The sequence below is a fragment of the Tenebrio molitor genome, chromosome 1 (assembly GCF_963966145.1).
Source record: "Tenebrio molitor chromosome 1, icTenMoli1.1, whole genome shotgun sequence".
Lineage (NCBI taxonomy): Eukaryota > Metazoa > Arthropoda > Insecta > Coleoptera > Tenebrionidae > Tenebrio > Tenebrio molitor.
The window spans coordinates 41,237,015-41,254,775 of record NC_091046.1 but is presented as its reverse complement, the minus strand read 5'-3'; the positions used below and the strand labels follow the sequence as shown (position 1 = coordinate 41,254,775).

The 17,761-nt window shown below is 35.3% G+C and overlaps 1 protein-coding gene across 3 annotated transcripts in view; it reads right to left on the bottom strand.

The window, feature by feature from the left end:
- Positions 1–72: 72 nt before the first annotated feature.
- LOC138130451 (G-protein coupled receptor Mth-like) overlaps positions 73–17,761 on the bottom strand; it is a 28,700-nt gene continuing 11,011 nt past the window's right edge. Inside the window, exons 2-12 of one of the 3 annotated variants that reach the window (XR_011159592.1) lie at positions 4,557–4,601; positions 4,154–4,504; positions 3,510–4,105; positions 3,264–3,463; positions 3,034–3,213; positions 2,909–2,987; positions 1,926–2,095; positions 1,719–1,878; positions 1,319–1,584; positions 1,091–1,259; positions 674–898 (exon numbers count right to left, since the gene is read on the bottom strand). Coding sequence is in view for 2 of the 3 variants with exons in the window: in XM_069046928.1 (XP_068903029.1) it covers positions 879–898; positions 1,319–1,584; positions 1,719–1,878; positions 1,926–2,095; positions 2,909–2,987; positions 3,034–3,213; positions 3,264–3,463; positions 3,510–4,105; positions 4,154–4,504; positions 4,557–4,601 (2,067 nt within the window). In the remaining variant the exon portion in view is untranslated. Of the gene's footprint in view, positions 899–1,090; positions 1,260–1,318; positions 1,585–1,718; positions 1,879–1,925; positions 2,096–2,908; positions 2,988–3,033; positions 3,214–3,263; positions 3,464–3,509; positions 4,106–4,153; positions 4,505–4,556; positions 4,602–17,761 lie in introns of all 3 variants that reach the window. The other 2 variants (XM_069046928.1, XM_069046936.1) reach the window with 2 other exon arrangements.

The window sequence follows — 17,761 nt, the reverse complement described above, 5'->3', positions numbered from 1 at the left end:
TCTGGAGATAGGAAGCTGTTTAATACTTTTAAAGAAATAGTTAAGGGACATTCGTTGAATAAAAGAACCAAATAACTTATTTATGAATCGTATTAGTAGGTATAAAAAAATAATACTTAGTGTAGACATTGGAAATAGTAAAAACAGCTTAAGTAAAAAACACGAACTTAAAACTAACAGTCAACAAAACAACAGAGTCCACACAAAATACCAATCAAAGACAAAAACTGGCATAAAATATTTGAATTTCTGTTAAGTTACTTTGCATAATACTTAATGATTATCATAAATCTAGTATTCATACTACCGAGTGACTATAATTGATTGAAAATTATTTTGTTATGTTGGTAACACATTTGAAATCTCTAGTTGGCAACATCGTTGGCATGACACACGTAATTTTTAAAATTGAAACAAACGTCAAAAAAATTTAAATCGACAATGTACTTCGTGACTCAACCTAACCTAAATAGAAATGATTGACAGATGATGCACGAGAAGACTTGCATTACCAACTGCATCAGTGTTGCCAATCCACTATTTTCTTTCAGTCATTTATAGTCACTCGGTAGAATAAATAAGAAGAAATCACAGTGAACAGTAGCTATGTACAAAAGACGTTCAAGGAGAATCAACAGGGGTCATCATCAACTCGTCCTCTCGAAAAAAAATGTTTTGATTCTTTTTTTCCCTCGCCCTCCTCAACATTTTCATTCTTTTCACTATTCTCTTCCTCGTCTGCTTATTCACTACAAATAACATTAATATAAAAACTCCCAGGCTTGCCTCCACGACGTCCATCGCTATTAGCATGCTAGAACTGGCGTAGTTTAAACTAATCAGTGCTTCAGCAAGCCACATCAATGACGTCAGAAAAATTATGAAATGTTTTCTCCACCTGTAAAATTGAAAGGTACTTTAATTTCAACATAAACCAATCAGGGACGGTGATGGGCGTTAGTGTCATGCGATCTGATCTATATCGTGCAGCCATAAATTAATTTCAGTGTGGAGCTTCATCGAATTCGTTAGTTATCAGAAATCAATAGGTATAGGTAGTTTAGTAAATAAGCCGGTGCGTTTCACTCACCGCCAGTCGATTCTTACCAACCAAATGAAACTACTTTTGAAGGGAGTCAAGGAGCGACCTTGTGGAACAATGCGATTGTTTAACTAATTGGTTAAATAACGACAACGCTAAACGGTAATGGCTTTTAGTCCGAGGGGTGTATCTTGTCAATATTGACTTTGGCGGTTATCTTGCGTAAACGTCTGATTAATAACGTGTACAGTTAAGTTTCACAAAAAGTATAATTACCCCTTTCGTGTTTATTTTGGTTTAAAGGTTGTATTTCGAGTTCGAGGCTTGTAGGTAATGCAGTTTGTTCACGATTTCGTCGTCTTTCCACATAGTTAGTACCGTAATGGTTCACAGTGAAAACTGCTACAATGAAAACGCCTTGTAAAGCTTCTAAAATGATAGCAGCGTTAAGAAAACCACTAGTCTCGTCTAAGAAACTCATTAAGACATTCGAAATCCAACAAATGGTCATGATCACCCCAGTGAGAAAACACTGCCTAAACCTGCAACAGATAGGACGTGCAGGAGGCACTCTTTTCAAAGCCAAAAGCTCCGAAGCTCGGATGCGGATGTACAGCGCGTGATGTTGCCCAAGCAATATTATCAGTGCCCACATTCAGTCAAATCAGTCACTTACATGAACTTGAAGAGTTGACCTTTCTCCAGCCAGTAGTAGTTGTTCTCGCACTCGCGGTCGTTCTTCACGATCCGCAGCTTCGTCAAGATGAGACAGACCGCGCTGACGACCATCGGTATACCAATTGGGACATTAAAAAGCACCGTTCTCTGTTCTTCAGCTAAAATTCAGACGTCAGAGAGTAAAGTACCGCATTTTGGGTGGTACCGTCAAAGTAGCAGGTGTTCCTGCCGTACTGCGGCTTGAAGAAGGAGTTGGGAACGTCGGGTGTAAGATTTCGGGCTAGCGAGATGATGAGAGACAGGACAGGAACCGCGATTGCTATCCCCAAATACCAATACTTTCGCCTCCTCGTTTGCGTGTTCTCGTCGATGTACCTAAAGCGAGGATTAATGATTTTGAAGTAAAGTCCATTCAAAAAACATCTGGACTGTCAAAATCAAAGTTGCAGTTGTTAGGTTGGTTAAATCACTAGTTATTTTCATATTGCCTAGTTGTCATCTATGATTTTTTTTATTTTTCAAACTATTCATTTGTTTAAATTGACATTGTCAAATAAATTGCTAAATTATTTAAGTGTATTTTGTAAAAAGGTTAAAATATAAAGTTCAAAACGAACTAAAGTGGTTCTATTGGCGCGAGAGAAGAGGGCCATAAGAAATTATTATGAGGAACAAACAAAAAAGTGATAATAACGGAAAGAAATTACAAATTTGTTCCAAAGCCGCTCCAGTATTGTTAATTAATAATAATTGGTGTTCGTTCTTGTGATTCACAAATCAAAATTTTGCAGATAAGTGTTAATCAAATGTTAAATAATTTTCTTCCGATTCTGAATAAATGAAACAGATTAGTTTATTTTGGATGATTTTGGTTGTTGTTTAATTTGTTACCTGTTTTCAGTTTGTCGTGTGTTTTTTATTAACTTTATTAAATTGCTCTAATTCATTTAGTTGCTGCATTTCACTTCAAGTGTTCGAAGCAATAAATGATTCAAAACATTTTTAGTTCAATAATTAAAAATGAAAACATAACCTAAATATATTCTGTAACTAGATTTTGATGTTGGTACACTCTAGCGAAAAATTTGTATACCCAAGTACAGTCAAAACAACCATTTTATTTAAAATTTAATTTTGACAGTCCAGGAGTTTTTTGAATTTTACTTTACTACACTGGAATCCACTCACGTTATGATTATCAATATGTCAAAGCACAATATTCCCAACAAGGTGAACGAGGCGATCATCGAGATCTGGAAGAGAAAACCTGGGAAACAATCGATAGGAGAAGTTTTTGTTTCGAGAGAACCCACCTAAAACTTCACAGCCCTTGTCCTCCACGTTGGCCGTTTGCACGATAGTAAGCGAGAGGAAGGTCATGAACATGGCTAACACGTATCCCGTGAAGCACTTCCTGTGGACATCTTCTATCTTGAGCCAGAAGAAGTAGACGAAGAAGGTGGCAGCGAAGCACAAAGTGGAGATGATGGTGACTACAAAAAGGGAGTGAGTGCCGGACTGGGCGAAACGGTGGAGCTCTTACAAATCACGTACGTAACAAACATGGCAGTCTGGATCTGATACTCAGGGGCGCAAATCAAAATGCTCGTGGACTCTTCCGCGTCGATATACTCCAGACAGTACTGATCCTGGGACAGCAGTGCCGCGATCCCCGACCCTTTGACCAGCAACGAGCCGTTCGCCAAGATGGCGAATTCCTCGTTTGATTCGTTTAGAGGGTACCTGCAAGACAAGTTTGTATCCTGGACGATCCAGATGGTCCACTTACTTTCCAGACTGGCACACGGGACTGGACACGTACGGCTCAAACTTGATCAGTGCCAAATCCAGACTCTCGTTATTAAAGTGAGTCTCGTTGTGTTCAAAAACCTTAATGTTCGGTCTGAAGTAGGGTGAAGAGGTTTTTGTGCAACCGTCCCCCTTGAGGATTGAGTCGATGGGACAGCACTTCGGCAGTCTCAGAGTGTCGTTGACACCAGAAAGCAAAGTCCTCGCTTTGAATTTTGCATGTTCCGGTACCCCTTTTATCCCCTTGATGGGCACGGACCCCATGCTGACTTGCTCGTCAGCAGACCACACTGCAAAGTAGTCGATACTGTCCGTGCTTACGTCGTTCGGTAGCTCCAGGTAAATGCTCTCGCCTTGGTAAGCGTGGAGACTCTGCAAGGAACCAGTTTCGTCTGGTATCGCCACTCCCTCAGGTGTCGGGTCGCTCCCGTTCCCGACCCAAAAGTGGACTTCTCCCCTGTCCCCGCTGTACCGGAAGTTGGGCACGAAGAGCGTCTTCTTGTCCACTAGCACAACCGGACCGGAAGTGACTTCGTTGTTGAGACCGAAGGTTTGGGGAGGGTAGAGATCAGTTTTCTGCAAAGGGTGCTTCACAACTGGATGACCCAAATGTAGTTGACTTACCGTTCGCACGTAGCCTAGATTTTGGTGGTTGGTGATGCACCACACCGCCAACCAGTCTATATCGCTGACTGTTAGACCACCAGGAAGGACAACAGTGACGTCTTCACCGCTGTACGCTTTGAGAGGGGTGTCTGACGAGTCCAAAGGAACGAAAGTTCCATTTTGTGACACTTTGTCTCCTCTGCCCACCAGAAAATGAACATTGGGGGCTTGACCGTCGAAGTAGAAGTTCGAGATGTGAAACGTATTGTTTCCGATTACCATAATCTTTCCAGAACTAACGTTGTGAGCTAAACCTGTCAGTTCGTCGAGGACCTGGACTGGAGGGTCTTCAGATCTAGCTGGTTTCACCTAAATAACTCGCTTTAGTCAATAGATCTACAAATCATCTGTGGAATCTTACAGTGGTCGTGACAACTGCGACAGGTGTAGTACTCTGGGTACCCTCCTAGAACAAGAATTTACTTCAGGCATATTTTTTAACCTTCTTTGTAGATAGATAATACGACGACATTTGATAACCGTCTGAGTCAGCTTTGTGATTACAAACGTAGACATTCTTCACATTTTCGATAAAAATAGATCTGACTGACAAAAATTGCGTAAAGACGGACATTATTAGTAAAAAATGTAAACAGTGAGGTCTGTCTTGGACGCACATCATCGCCACAATGTAACTTGTGGATTTACGCAAGTTTTCTCAATAAATCGGAATCGCTGAATGACGAAATTCAGATCGTGCCAGCGGAAAGAATTTTATTGACGAAGATTACAATCGAAAAGATTTGATCTGATAAAGATTTCATTATTCTTTGCCATCAGGTCCATGAAGTGATCGCCGAAACCAACGTCGAGAGGTGCCTCTTTCTAATCAGTGTAGCAGCGGCAGATAACATCGACTGCTTTTAGCTTTACGATTCGCAAATAATTGCGTTACTTAAGTAAATGATGTCTCAGTTCGAGGTTACAAGAGTCCCTAAATAATGGGAGTCGCCTGTTACGCAGCCGTGTCGCTTTCAAGGACTTCGTTCTGCATTGTATTCTTGGAACAATGATGACGTAACATAATTAAATGTGTCTCCCGGGATAAAAATAACTAATTGAATTTGGGTGGGTATCGGAGTACTTAGAGCGTATTGGGCGAATTAATCGGTTTGTGCGCTTCGCAGGAGACAAAACTTCAACCGGAATTTAAATTGGAATGATCTTGACAGTCAATACAGATTGTTAAAATTTACATAAGCGTGTTTGATTGCCTTGACGCGGATTATTCCTAATTCCAAAGCGACAATTTTAGAAACAGAAGCGACGATTTCTCGGAACTTTGTTTACTAAGTTTCGTAGAAAAACCAATTCGATGCATTGCTGATTTGTACTCGTTCACATATATTTATGGAGAGCTGTCAGACAATAAGGTTTAGTTGGAAGACCCAAGTTGGCCCATCAGTCAATTGTTTTCAGGTTTGTATTTAGATCGAGTAAATTCCGATGATGTGGGGTTGTTATCATAAATAACACAATTATCTAGTGGATAATAAAAATATCTATTTTTAGAGCACTTGTATGGAAATTGGAAATTGTTGGCCCCCACACATTATGTGATAATTTATCGATTTAAATTTGTTAATCCAATTTACTTACTACAACCAATAAAAATCAAATGTACGAGTAAGTTCTTGGGTTAAAAAATTAATAACAAAGGGATTTATACTCATATCGTTTGGTTTTTTTCGGGTAATGAACTGAAACTTATACCATGTGAGCAACAATTACTGATTGAGTCAGCAATAAATTCTGGTGACTTTTGGTAACTTTTATGTCATGTTCCAACGAGAAAACCGTTTTATTAATAAAAGGTTACACAAACCAAGACGTTTAAATTTGAAATGTATGCCAGCTGTCAATAATGTCAATAAAACAAACCGAAATAGATACAATTCATAGTCTTGAAAATTTCATGTAAAATTTGTTATTGCCAATTGAAACAGTTATTTTTGCTCACCCTGTATTATTTATGTTGTTTTGATTAATCCTCAATAAATAATTTTTCAGTTGGTTTGGAATGTAATAAATTGGAATTTTAAGTAATCTAGGAACGTGGCATGTGGCAGCTTAATTATTACTTCTGCATCTAATAATTCTAGAAACAATTATTTTACAACATACTTGGTAGGTATAATGTATTCATTTTCTAAACGCCTGAGAGTTGGCCATGATTTTTTGATACAGTATAGTAAATATGACAATACAAATTGTCATATTTACTATACTGTGTCAAATTGTCAGGTATCAAGTAAAATTTTTTTTCACCACGATGCCGAAAGTTGCAGCATCTTAAAATGCTATGAAGCAATGCTATGGAGCAAGATAGGCCTGATTTGAGTTATGATGATTTGGTAACAAGGCAAAAAAATAATTAGTCCTTAACAGGCTTGAGAAATAAATTAGTAATTTCGATCTGTAGGTTGGACGTCGTCTAATTAACGATGTTATAACAGAAAAACCAGGAAGGCCACAAGAAAGGATAATGCCGAATTTTATATAATTAAGTACATGATTCTTCAAAAAATGAAAACATTTTATTTTATAATGTTCGAATCTATTTTATTGTTTGTGCTTTCACACTGACATTTGTCCCAAATGACATTTTATTGTCATAGTTTATACAGAGTGAATACTCTAACAAAGTCATGGCCAACCCTCATGCATTTAGAAAATTAATATACAGACTGGCCCAAAAGATGGAACTACAAAAAAATGAAATGGAATTGCTGACATGTTTTTTTTACGTAACTATGCTTTCAAAAAAATGGAGCTAAGAGCGACCTACCCTAGCAGGATAATACCATTTTATGATACTTATTCGCCGCTCAATATTGAAATTCTAAATTTTAAATTGACAGTGACATTAACAATTGTTAAAAATTGTGACAATTGTACGAAATATTGAATTCGATGTTGCCATTTAATTAAATATACTTTTTCGATCCTCAAATTTTTTGTAAAAACAGCGACATCTCTTGGCAATATGAAGAAAAGTAACTCCAATTTTCGTAGCCAGTCTGTATTATACGGGGTGATCAAATAGGACTGTTTAAGTTGGTAACACTGAATTGTATTTTAAATCGTATAACAGGAGTAACTTTCGGTTGTTGATGGCTTGTCGTTGTTAATGCTATACCTACATCAGATATTTGTCAAATAAACCAACAAAACATATCCGGTTGCAGTGTTATAAATAACCGAATTAAAAAATTTTCTTAATTGTACTGCCAACTTAAACAGTCCTTCTTGATCACCCGGTAGTACCGCCACTGCGTGAGCAACAATTACTAAAATTAGTATATTAAGTAGAGTTGGCTCCATCCTGGTTCCTAGGGGCGTTTGTCGATTGATAATTGGCTGCACTGTTGTCATTATCTGCGTTTAAATAAAATTGCTTATTATCAAAATGTTTCTCGGGTGAAAAATAAAATACAGCGTGTTTTCGAAGTTGAGGGGTTCCTTGTAACACGAGATACTATACATTATTCTTAAGAATTTTAGCCTAAATCTTCTTAGTAAAATGTTGGTATTGAGGGAGATCATTGATTGTATATTTTTATTGTTTTCTAAAATTTTGAGTCCGGTCCTGTCTATTTCTCCGCTGTCCTAGATTAATAACTGACGTGGCCCAGGATGGTGTCTTTCTGAAAATCGCTCTGCGTACTCTGTGGACGCCGCAGCTGCATTCTGATAACGTGATAACATTGCCCATGCATTAGCAACATATCTGTGAGCTCATTATTTTCGTAATGATAAAGCCATTCCGACTAATTAGATGACAACTCTGACAGTATTTTTTTTTTATCAATTCTAATTTCTAACAAATCAGCGCAAATTTGAGCAGGACCGGTTTCAAAAATTTCAAAAAAATCTACTTATTGTATCTTCATTGCCGTACACATTTTACTAAGGTGACTTTGGCTAAAACTCTTTAGAACAACGCATACTATCACAGGTTAAAAGGAACACCTCAACTTCGAAAACACCCTGTATAAATATTATGTTAATTATTTACATTTGCTTGCATTTACTTCACAAAGTCTGTGGCAATCAGGCTGCCAATGCAAATTTAACTCCCAAAAACTCCCCCCTAGGAACCAGAATCGAGCCTACTTTCTCTTATATACAAGGTGTCCCAAAAATGGCGTACAAACTACTTACTACCTTATCGAGGATGCTTAAATGTACTTGAAAAAAATATGGAAAAAATGTTTCCGACAAAAAAATTAATTATTTTTATTATTATTATTAACGATAATACAATATAAACAATGATATATTCATACATCATTACCTTGCAATGTTACCGTAGAGGATTTAAAATAATTTTTTCGATTTCCAAAACTTCAAAATTCTCTATTATGCAAGATTAGATATTGATAGTGAGTGACCTTGTACTTTGTGATAATATGTACGATTAGACGTAGCTGTCATGACAATTTCATACATATATTTCAAAATAATTGATCTGTTAAGTGCCACATTCAAAGCCCGCCAAATCAGAAAATAAGTCCAATAGAATTTTTTTAACATTTTTCTGGCGATTACGGTAATCTCTTCTACACCGTAGTGCACCGTTAGTACGCCATTTTTGGGACACCCTGTATACCACTCTAACAATTATTACGGTTTGAGTTAGCAATAAAATTTTTATTTGAAATTGGCAAGACTGAATTGTACGTATTTACGTTTATTTTATTGTCATTATTGACAGCTGACATAAATTTCAAATTTAAACGTCTTGGCTTTTGTAATCTTTTTTTGATAATTGGAGTCATTTGGAGCAGCACTTTTAAATTAAATGCCTCTTCCTCGCTCTAACTAGTTTCTTTTTTAAAACCTAACCTAATATTCGGCGATCTATCAAATTCACGTCACTTCCGGTTATGGGACAAATTTAGCCAATAGGGATGCAAAAAAGTCACCATAGTTTTATTGCCAACTGAAACAGTACCTAATTGTTGTTCACGCGGTATTTGATTGAAATTTTTCGAAATCAACATAAGTTAATAGGTGGTGCATCTTTGATATGTGAACAGGTGTTCGAGAATTGAAAATCAGCTTTTTGATAAATAACAGCGATGAATTTACAGTATTTTATCAGATGTTTGTGTAAATACATATTAGGTTTATTTTTACATAAATAAAAAGATTATGTGTCTGTGTGTGTTTATTAATATTTTGTTGCGTGACAATATTGTTCCCAACAAATGAATTCGATTGCCTTTAAAATCCAGATGGATCAGAAACTGTTGCATCGGTTGAGCGACGATGACTCAACTCACTCTTCCGATAAGACCTGACGAGGTCTGCTCATGCCATGCCGGTGTGAATCCTATTGCCCTTAAGGCGAATCGGGATGAGGTTTTAGTGAGATTCTCGGTCAACAGATGGCGCGGGATTTACTTAACTGTTTTTAGCTAAACCAAGCGAAAAATTTGTAATCTGAAAAGGGCAATGTCTTTAAAACATTATTGAAAATTGCGGCAACTTTTTAATTTTTTTATTTTTTCTTCCTTTAAAAAATTTTTCATTGTAATTTTTTTAAAAACAAAAAAAATCAAAAAGTGGTCAACAGCGACGATTAAGCAATATTTACTGATGCTTAATCAATTTTTATTTAATTTTTTCGTTAGAAAATAGTGTCCGAAACAGTAATATACGTTTTCTCTTTGATCGAACCGCCCGCACATGTCTGGCACTGATCAAGAGTTACAAACATGGAACTTGAGCAGCTACAAAAGTATATGTGAGACTTCTATTCACACTATTTTGGTAATGATAACTTAGATGTTGAGGTTGCCTCCGACGATCCCAGTCGAGATCCTGTTATTAACACCATAACAGACCGATTTTTAATTGATGGTCAGCATTTTCTTAGAGAGATTAGATCTCTAGAAAACCATAACAACAAATATCTTAAAAGTTCGAAGGGGTACTACAAAACTGCATGGAATTTAAAATTTGAGTGTCCATACTGCAAAACAAAAAAAAAGTGTATTCAGTGAGGCTGAACCAGAGCCAATCATAAATCTAGAGAAATTATCTCAAAGCAACTCAATTCCTAAATTAAATCAACTAGCAGTGGTCGATAGTGCTGTATGGGGAATTATCTCTATTGGTGGTGGACATTCCAACATGGAAGAACTGTTTTATTCGTGGTAACACTCCAATTTCCCGCTTATAACGCTCCGATGGAAGGTGTAAAATTACGTAAATTAAAACCAGGAAAGAAACAATACGTACCATTATCAAATGGATTTTGCGAAAATAAATTTCTAGGAATTTTCTCTCCCCAACAAAATGTTTTCATGAATATTCCACTTGTGTATAAAATGTCGTGAAAATCATTTTCAATAAAAGAAAAAAATTAATTAACAAAAGAGTTTGATCGATTTACAGTGAATCAAAAAGATTTTTTTGTTCGACACTGTCAGAATTTGAGAATTTTCTCCTGTGTGAACGGATTTCGATAAATATCACAACTTGTCAAAACGAAACGTCAAGTTAATTTTAATGATTTTAGGCGATTTGGAGCCTTTAAGAGGCTCGTCGAACAAAAAAACCTTGTATTCAACTCGTTCTTGTGTAAATTTGGCTTTTTTTGGCACTCCTGGGCCTTTTACACATGAACTCGTTAAATAATAATATACAAATTAAAAGACAAGTTTCATAAGACCGGTCTTGAAGCACGAATTCAAAATTAAAAAACGAGTGGCGTAGCCACGAGTTATTTTAAAGAAAGAGTGCTTCAAGGTCTTATGAAACGAGTTTTTTTATACTATTTTTTGGAATTTGTCCGCCATAGTACCTATGTCGCCCGCCGAAATACGTGAAATTGCCAAAAATACGGTGGCGAATTTGCTGCCTGATAAATCCTGATAAATAATTTTTGACACATTTTGTAATTTAAACTGACATGCATGACAAGATAATTCCACATCAAGCTTTACCAACTTAAAAATTTTCGTAAAATGTTCCGTGAATTAATGGCTATAAGGACATCGCAGATGATGACGTTGCTACATCCAAGAATATAAATGCATCAATTTTACGTACGATATTAAAAAAAAAGAAGTGAATTTGTTTCGGTCCATGAAGGAACCAGCCGGAAAAAAATACAATACGCGTAATATGAAGAGGTGGAAACTAAAAAATTGGTTCACCCAGGCCAGGAGCTCTAACATTCCGATAAGTGCTCCGATTTTGTAAAAAAGGGCCCGGCAAGGTTTTCCCGGTAATAGCGCTTTCCCGGCTATAGCGCTTTTTTCTTCGGTCTTTTTTTTTTAATCTAGTTACTTTGTGCAACCTGTCAGCTGGAGCAGTTGTTACGCAAGTAATTTGACAAGTTATTAGACTGTCAAAAATTGCATTTGTCATAACCTTGAGTAAAAATGAAATGACCAACATGCTACAAGCGTATTTTGAGTGTGGCAAGAATACACAGCCAGCTATTCGCCTTTATCACCAGCATTTTCTTAATAGAACAGTGCCCCACTACAAAAAATGAATTAATTTCCTTAACACTCCACCACCCGGCGGCACGGCAATTTTGCCGGAGTACATACATTATTCGGATATTACTATCAAGTAATAGTGCAGTGCTTATCAACATTACCGGCGTCTCGCCTCCGCATTTTGACTTTGTTGTGTATTTATTATGTTCTGTGTCAATGTTAAGAAATTTCCTCACGATATGACATGAGTATAATAATATACCTTTTTGAACTTCAACTACCAATGTGTTCCCTAAATCCAGAATTTTTTTTTTTTTTCTAACACTAATCTCTTATACTGTTTCTATGGTGCATATGAGCTCACACCTTATGTTTCCCATAAAATACGTTTTTCTCTATAAGACACGTCGTCAATAGCAACGTATCTTATAGAGTCATAAAATACGCTCACACATATTATTCAAGTAACATTTTATTCATCATTTTTACAGTAATTATCACATAAATTATCATATAAAAAATGATCAAAATGGTTTGAATAAGTGAAAACACACTGTTTACACACAAGAGTAAAATTTGTTGCAAAACAACCCAATCGTTAATTTAAAAAAAAATAAATAAATAAAATTCTCTTCACCACTTTTCACCTAAAAAATAACACTGAGAGTGACAAAAATTGACAGTTCACAGTGAAGCGGCAAAAATTTCATAACATATAATAGGAATGGCTTGCTTCGGCTACAATCATTTATAATGACCCTGTATTTCCACTTTTTTTTTTCCTATGCAAGAGTGCAATCTTATCTTTATTGTACACTTAATATTGTCGGTATGTGATTGTCAAAGAAAAACGTATATTTCTGTTTCGGGCGTTATTTTTTGTCAAAATTTAAAAATAAAAAAAGATTTGCCATTAAGAAGTTGGCCCCCACATGCGCCGTTGAGCAGATTTTTAATTTTTTTTTTAATAACGAAGAAAAAAAAATTTTTTTTTGAATGGAATTAAAAATAAAAAAAGTAAAACGTTGCAGCATTTTGAAGTAATATTTTTGGACACTTGCAGTTTAAAAATTGAAAATCGGTCATACCGTTTCTTTAAAAAACGCTAAATACTTTTCCGATATCTTTATCTCTCTCGCACACTTGGTCATCCCGATTAGCCTTAAGGTCATGTCAATACTGATCGTACTTCTCACACCTCTGTCTGTTTGTTTATTTCACCATATTTTCAAACGCTAGATAGTTCAAGTGATAACTCGTACGTTTACCTTACGTGTATTTTTTTACTAAATAGATTAAAATAAACTTGTCGCTATTGAGTATAAAACTGATAATTTTTGATTGTCGTCAGGGCCATGTTGGCAAACATTTTTGGTTCAGACACTAGACGTCAAAAAATTAAACGTTTTTTATGTATTTTGAAATCATACTTTATTTATCTTTATTATACTCAAGGTTATTTTTAGCAATTTCATAAAAATTAAAAAATCATTATTGGGATCACGCTTCTTAGTAAAATGTTTCAGGGTAAATTCCAGGTGGCATTTAATTTTGTTTAAACTCGGTGTTTCATTTGTGGAATACATATTATGGATTGTAGTTGTAGATTAATTGTTATCAGGCAACGATTCACGTCCTGGCGACTAATCCACCTCAAGTCAATGGAAAAAGTTAGATAGAGTAAACAGTAATGAACGTAATATTAAACAACGATAATGAACAAGATTGACTCGTTGTCCCTGGCATAGATAAAAAAGATTAGAAAAATTTTAATTGTAGAGCAACATTTATTTATCTTCAAGCGGTCGAAAATCGTGCCTTTGTGTATCTCCATAGAGACGGTTAAAGTTTCATTTTTTTCTGAGCCGAGTAGAAGTAGGTACTTCAAGTTCTAGGAGTAGAAGTGTCCCACAGGCGGCTCGACCTGGTCAAATGTAAGGTCATTTGAAGATTTGGTAATTGTTCACTTTAACTACTTCTGGAATTTTCGCGTTTTTTCTGGCTAGACAGCCTCAAGGCGTCCTCCTAGATCGTGTCCCACCATTGAAACCTTGTGCAAATGCCTTTTTTTCTCTCTTGTTGTGTTTCAAGGTCGCGCCAAGTCTTAGTATAACTAAAGGGTAAGGAAAATTTTCATTTGCACAAGGTTTGACTGGTGGGAAACGATGTAGGAGGACGTCCTGAGGCTGTCTAGCCAGAAAAAACGCGAAAATTCCAGAAGTAGTTAAAGTGAACAATTACCGAAGATTTTTGTCACGATGTATTTATCAATTACAACCATCAATTACACGAAATATTTAATTAATAAATTATTCCCATTAAGATAAAGCCTCTAAAAAAGCGAAATAACGAAATTATTATCCAATATTTAACCGATTTGACTGTGCTTTAAAAACGAGCCGCCCCAGATCCGCCCGCTGTGGGACTTGTGGGCGTGTCCGTAGATGTCATATCAGGTGTCAAACAAATGTCAAAAATAACGCAAGATTAATAGGTAAACAGTTGTAAGTTGTAATCGTTTGCTATTTACGTTTTGATAACGTTTATTGTATTTAGCCAACATCTGAAGTAAGTGTGTACTGTTAGAAAACGAAATGCATGGCGAGCGACGGCTCAAAAATTGATGCAGATCGCGGCAAACTCCATGTACGAGTAGATCTAATCCGACCACAGTCTCGGGCGAAAAGTGTATGATTTCTATATAATTGCCCCTGATGCAAAGTTTCTGGCTACATATAGTTTGTCTCAATTCTAAATTTCCACCACTTGTTGAATTACGTTGGCAAAATAAAAATATTTCTAAATTGGGAATTCTTGTAACCAAAGTTGGCATTATAATTATTTTATAAACATGATTCGAAAACATTAAAATTTGTTCATTAGTTTATTTTGCTTTTAGAATTTGATTTTCTACTTACTTACTTACTTACTGCATTTTAAAAAAGGTTTTCGTTCTTTTCCTTTATTCTAAAATTTTGAGTTCTAAAAACGGAAATTGACAGATAACCTAACAAATATAATCTGACGCATTTTTCACCAAACAGTGTTGTCGGTTGTATTTTCAACGTAGAATGCAGTATTGGTGGACTATAGGTAAATTTTTTGAGTTCGCTAGACGAAGAATTATAAATTATTATTGTAGGTTACTTGTCACTAAATGTGACCCTTTTCGATGCAATGAAATCACCAATTTGACAATGAGAGATGTCGAAGATTTGGACTCTGCTATCGTAGTAAAAGTTCAGGATACTAAAAATTACAAATAACGATCATTCTCAACTGCGTTTCGGCCTTCAATCTCTGGGCTAGGCACAAAAATACTCACTTCTACTCTTAAAGAAGAAAACCAAAAAAATTTGTTATTAGGCAGATTTACCAAATTTTAGTCGATTAAAATTCGCAATATCAATTAAAACAGAACACATGAAATGCGACGAGTATTCTGGGATAGAGGGAGTAAGATTTATGACAAATAAAACTGGGACACTTAAAATTTACTCTATGTAAATCAGACCATTGAATTGTCAATATATTTGTCAGTGCCTATATAATATGTCTTACTAAAGTTAACCTATTTGTGATAAAGCCGTAATTAAACGATGCAAATTTGTAAATTTTGACTTATGTGATTGTCATTTTTGTCCCAGTTTTATTTGTCCATCGACTGTACATATTAATCGTGCAACATTATTAAAATTGATTGTTGAGTTTATCTTAACCTGGCATATGAGTTTAACGTTTCGACTTCGAAAAATACTAGAACCAAAACCAAAATTACTTCTTCAGTAATTTTTTTGCATTTCTTTACGCTATCTATTTTTTGAATACATCATATTCCACTTCATACTCTTTCCAATCCAATTATACTGCTTTAGCCTCTTCGAGCATATCTGCGGAATAACTTACTCAGAATCGCTACCGAAAATTTTCAAAAAACAAGACACCACAGCCAAGGATAAAATAAACTGTTTATAAAACCCAACGTTGGTAACGGAAAATCTGCTTATTTTGTTCTGATTTTGAGAAAATTTCATTTGTATTTTGAGTTTTTTTTTTCTAGAAATAAAAAGAAGGTGGTGATTACATAAACTTTACTCTCGGGATGAAATACTACATTTTCTTCCCTTGTCACATAAATAACTATACCATGCTATGGCACTTTTAGAAAGAATTTCCTGTTGTGCTTCAAGCTTTACTCTCAGCATTACCATTATTAATGAAAGTATGTATGTATAAACTAAAATCATTAGGAACTAGTTGTGGCAAATAGAGAGGTTGTACCAATATTTTAAAATATGGATAGTAGACATGGAAATGCTCTCCTGAACCAAGCGTTGTCCTTATGGAACAGTTGATCTCATTTCAATTTTCCCTTTTTTTGAAACATTGAAACATAATTTAGCAATATACTCCCAGATTATATTCAATTCGTCCGTACAAATACTTTATTTGAAGCACTTCACTAGAGAATAAAACAAGCATATTGTAACTTTTCTCTGGATCTGGGTCAAGGACACGAATCCATGTTTCATTCATAATCCTTCAAGAAATCTGTCTGAAATGTAGTTACTGATTCAATTTGCTTCAAGCGTCAGTCAGATCTGGATTTAATACCGTGAAATCATTTAAATTTATAATTAGAGGCTGTGACTTTAAAATTATATTGGCAACACCGCTCACACCTTGATTTGAATTGTCAAAATGACGCTTTAAAATTCAATACAAAATGTGAAACGGCGAGTTAACAGTTGTATCCAAACCAGGTGTTTGATACAACTGTTAAATATTCTGTATTGAATTTTGAAGCGCCACTTTGACAAACCAAATCAAGATGTCAATGGTGTTGCCAATCTAATTTTAAAGTCATAGCCAACTTTAATTATAAATTTAAGTTATCTCACGGTATTTCTCGTAACCATCAAGCCTACTTTGTTGTGTGAAATTTTTATACTCCACTTATTGAAGAGATTTCTTGGAATAATTTTACGTGCGATTCGTCAATGGTGAAGAACCATATTGTAAACCAAAATCAACATTTTCTTGTTGTTTGTCGCAACAGTTCTGGAGTATCCATCGCCTGATGTTCATGACTGTAAGGATTATAGTAAGAAAAAAAATGGGGCACAGTATCGAGGCCGGATTTATTTATCATATCATAACGTTTATTATTTGTTACTATGAAATAGTGAAGTTACAACGGAACGCGGTTTACTGTGACGGTCATCCATCCAAACACTGACCGCCCTTGACATTGCTTAACTTCAATAATATTATAATCGTACTTATCTTTATTGAATTCTTTATTATTGCTGTGTTTTATTTTGTGACGTTCTGCAATAACAGTAAAAAATTTGTATTTTTGTTAAAACGAACAATCTATAAACTTATTCATTTATATTTTTGCTGACCGGCCTGACCAGGTAAAAATGCAACCCAAAATACGATTTATAAAGCTATCTCGATCCCTATTACATTATCATAATGCACGTAAAACATAGATAGCTTTTAAGGTCAGCCTAATGAATGCCAAGTTCTGATAGAAAATACCTCTCTCGACAAAGTATTATTTAATAACAATAGGTAATAATCAAAATCACAAAAGTGAGGGGTAACTAGAATTATATCAGTTCTATCATCGTTCGAAAACATTGTCAAGTACAAAATATGCAATGACAGATATACCTTTCACACTAATAGAATACCTTCTTGGATTCTTGATTTAATTTTTAAATACCAAAGCATAATGTATGCTTTGTAAAATGTAGTTTGGGTTGCATTTTTACGTGGTCAGGCTCATCATCTTACGTGAATAACCCTGCATAATTCTTCCACATATCACCCATCATTAAGAATACACTTATACCTACTAAGATGTAACTAAGGATAATTATCCTATCTGCACGCAAGTTATTTTCCATTTAAAAAAAAAAAAAAAACAGTAATTTGTCTTCATTACGTTATTTATTTGCGAATACGCCGTATTTATACACCGACAAAAACCATTATGTATATTGCCTGTGGCACCACTTGGCAATGAGAGAAAATATTACAAAGTAAAAGGTGTCAGGGGAAGTTTTAACAATTTACTCGGTATACAAGTATGAAG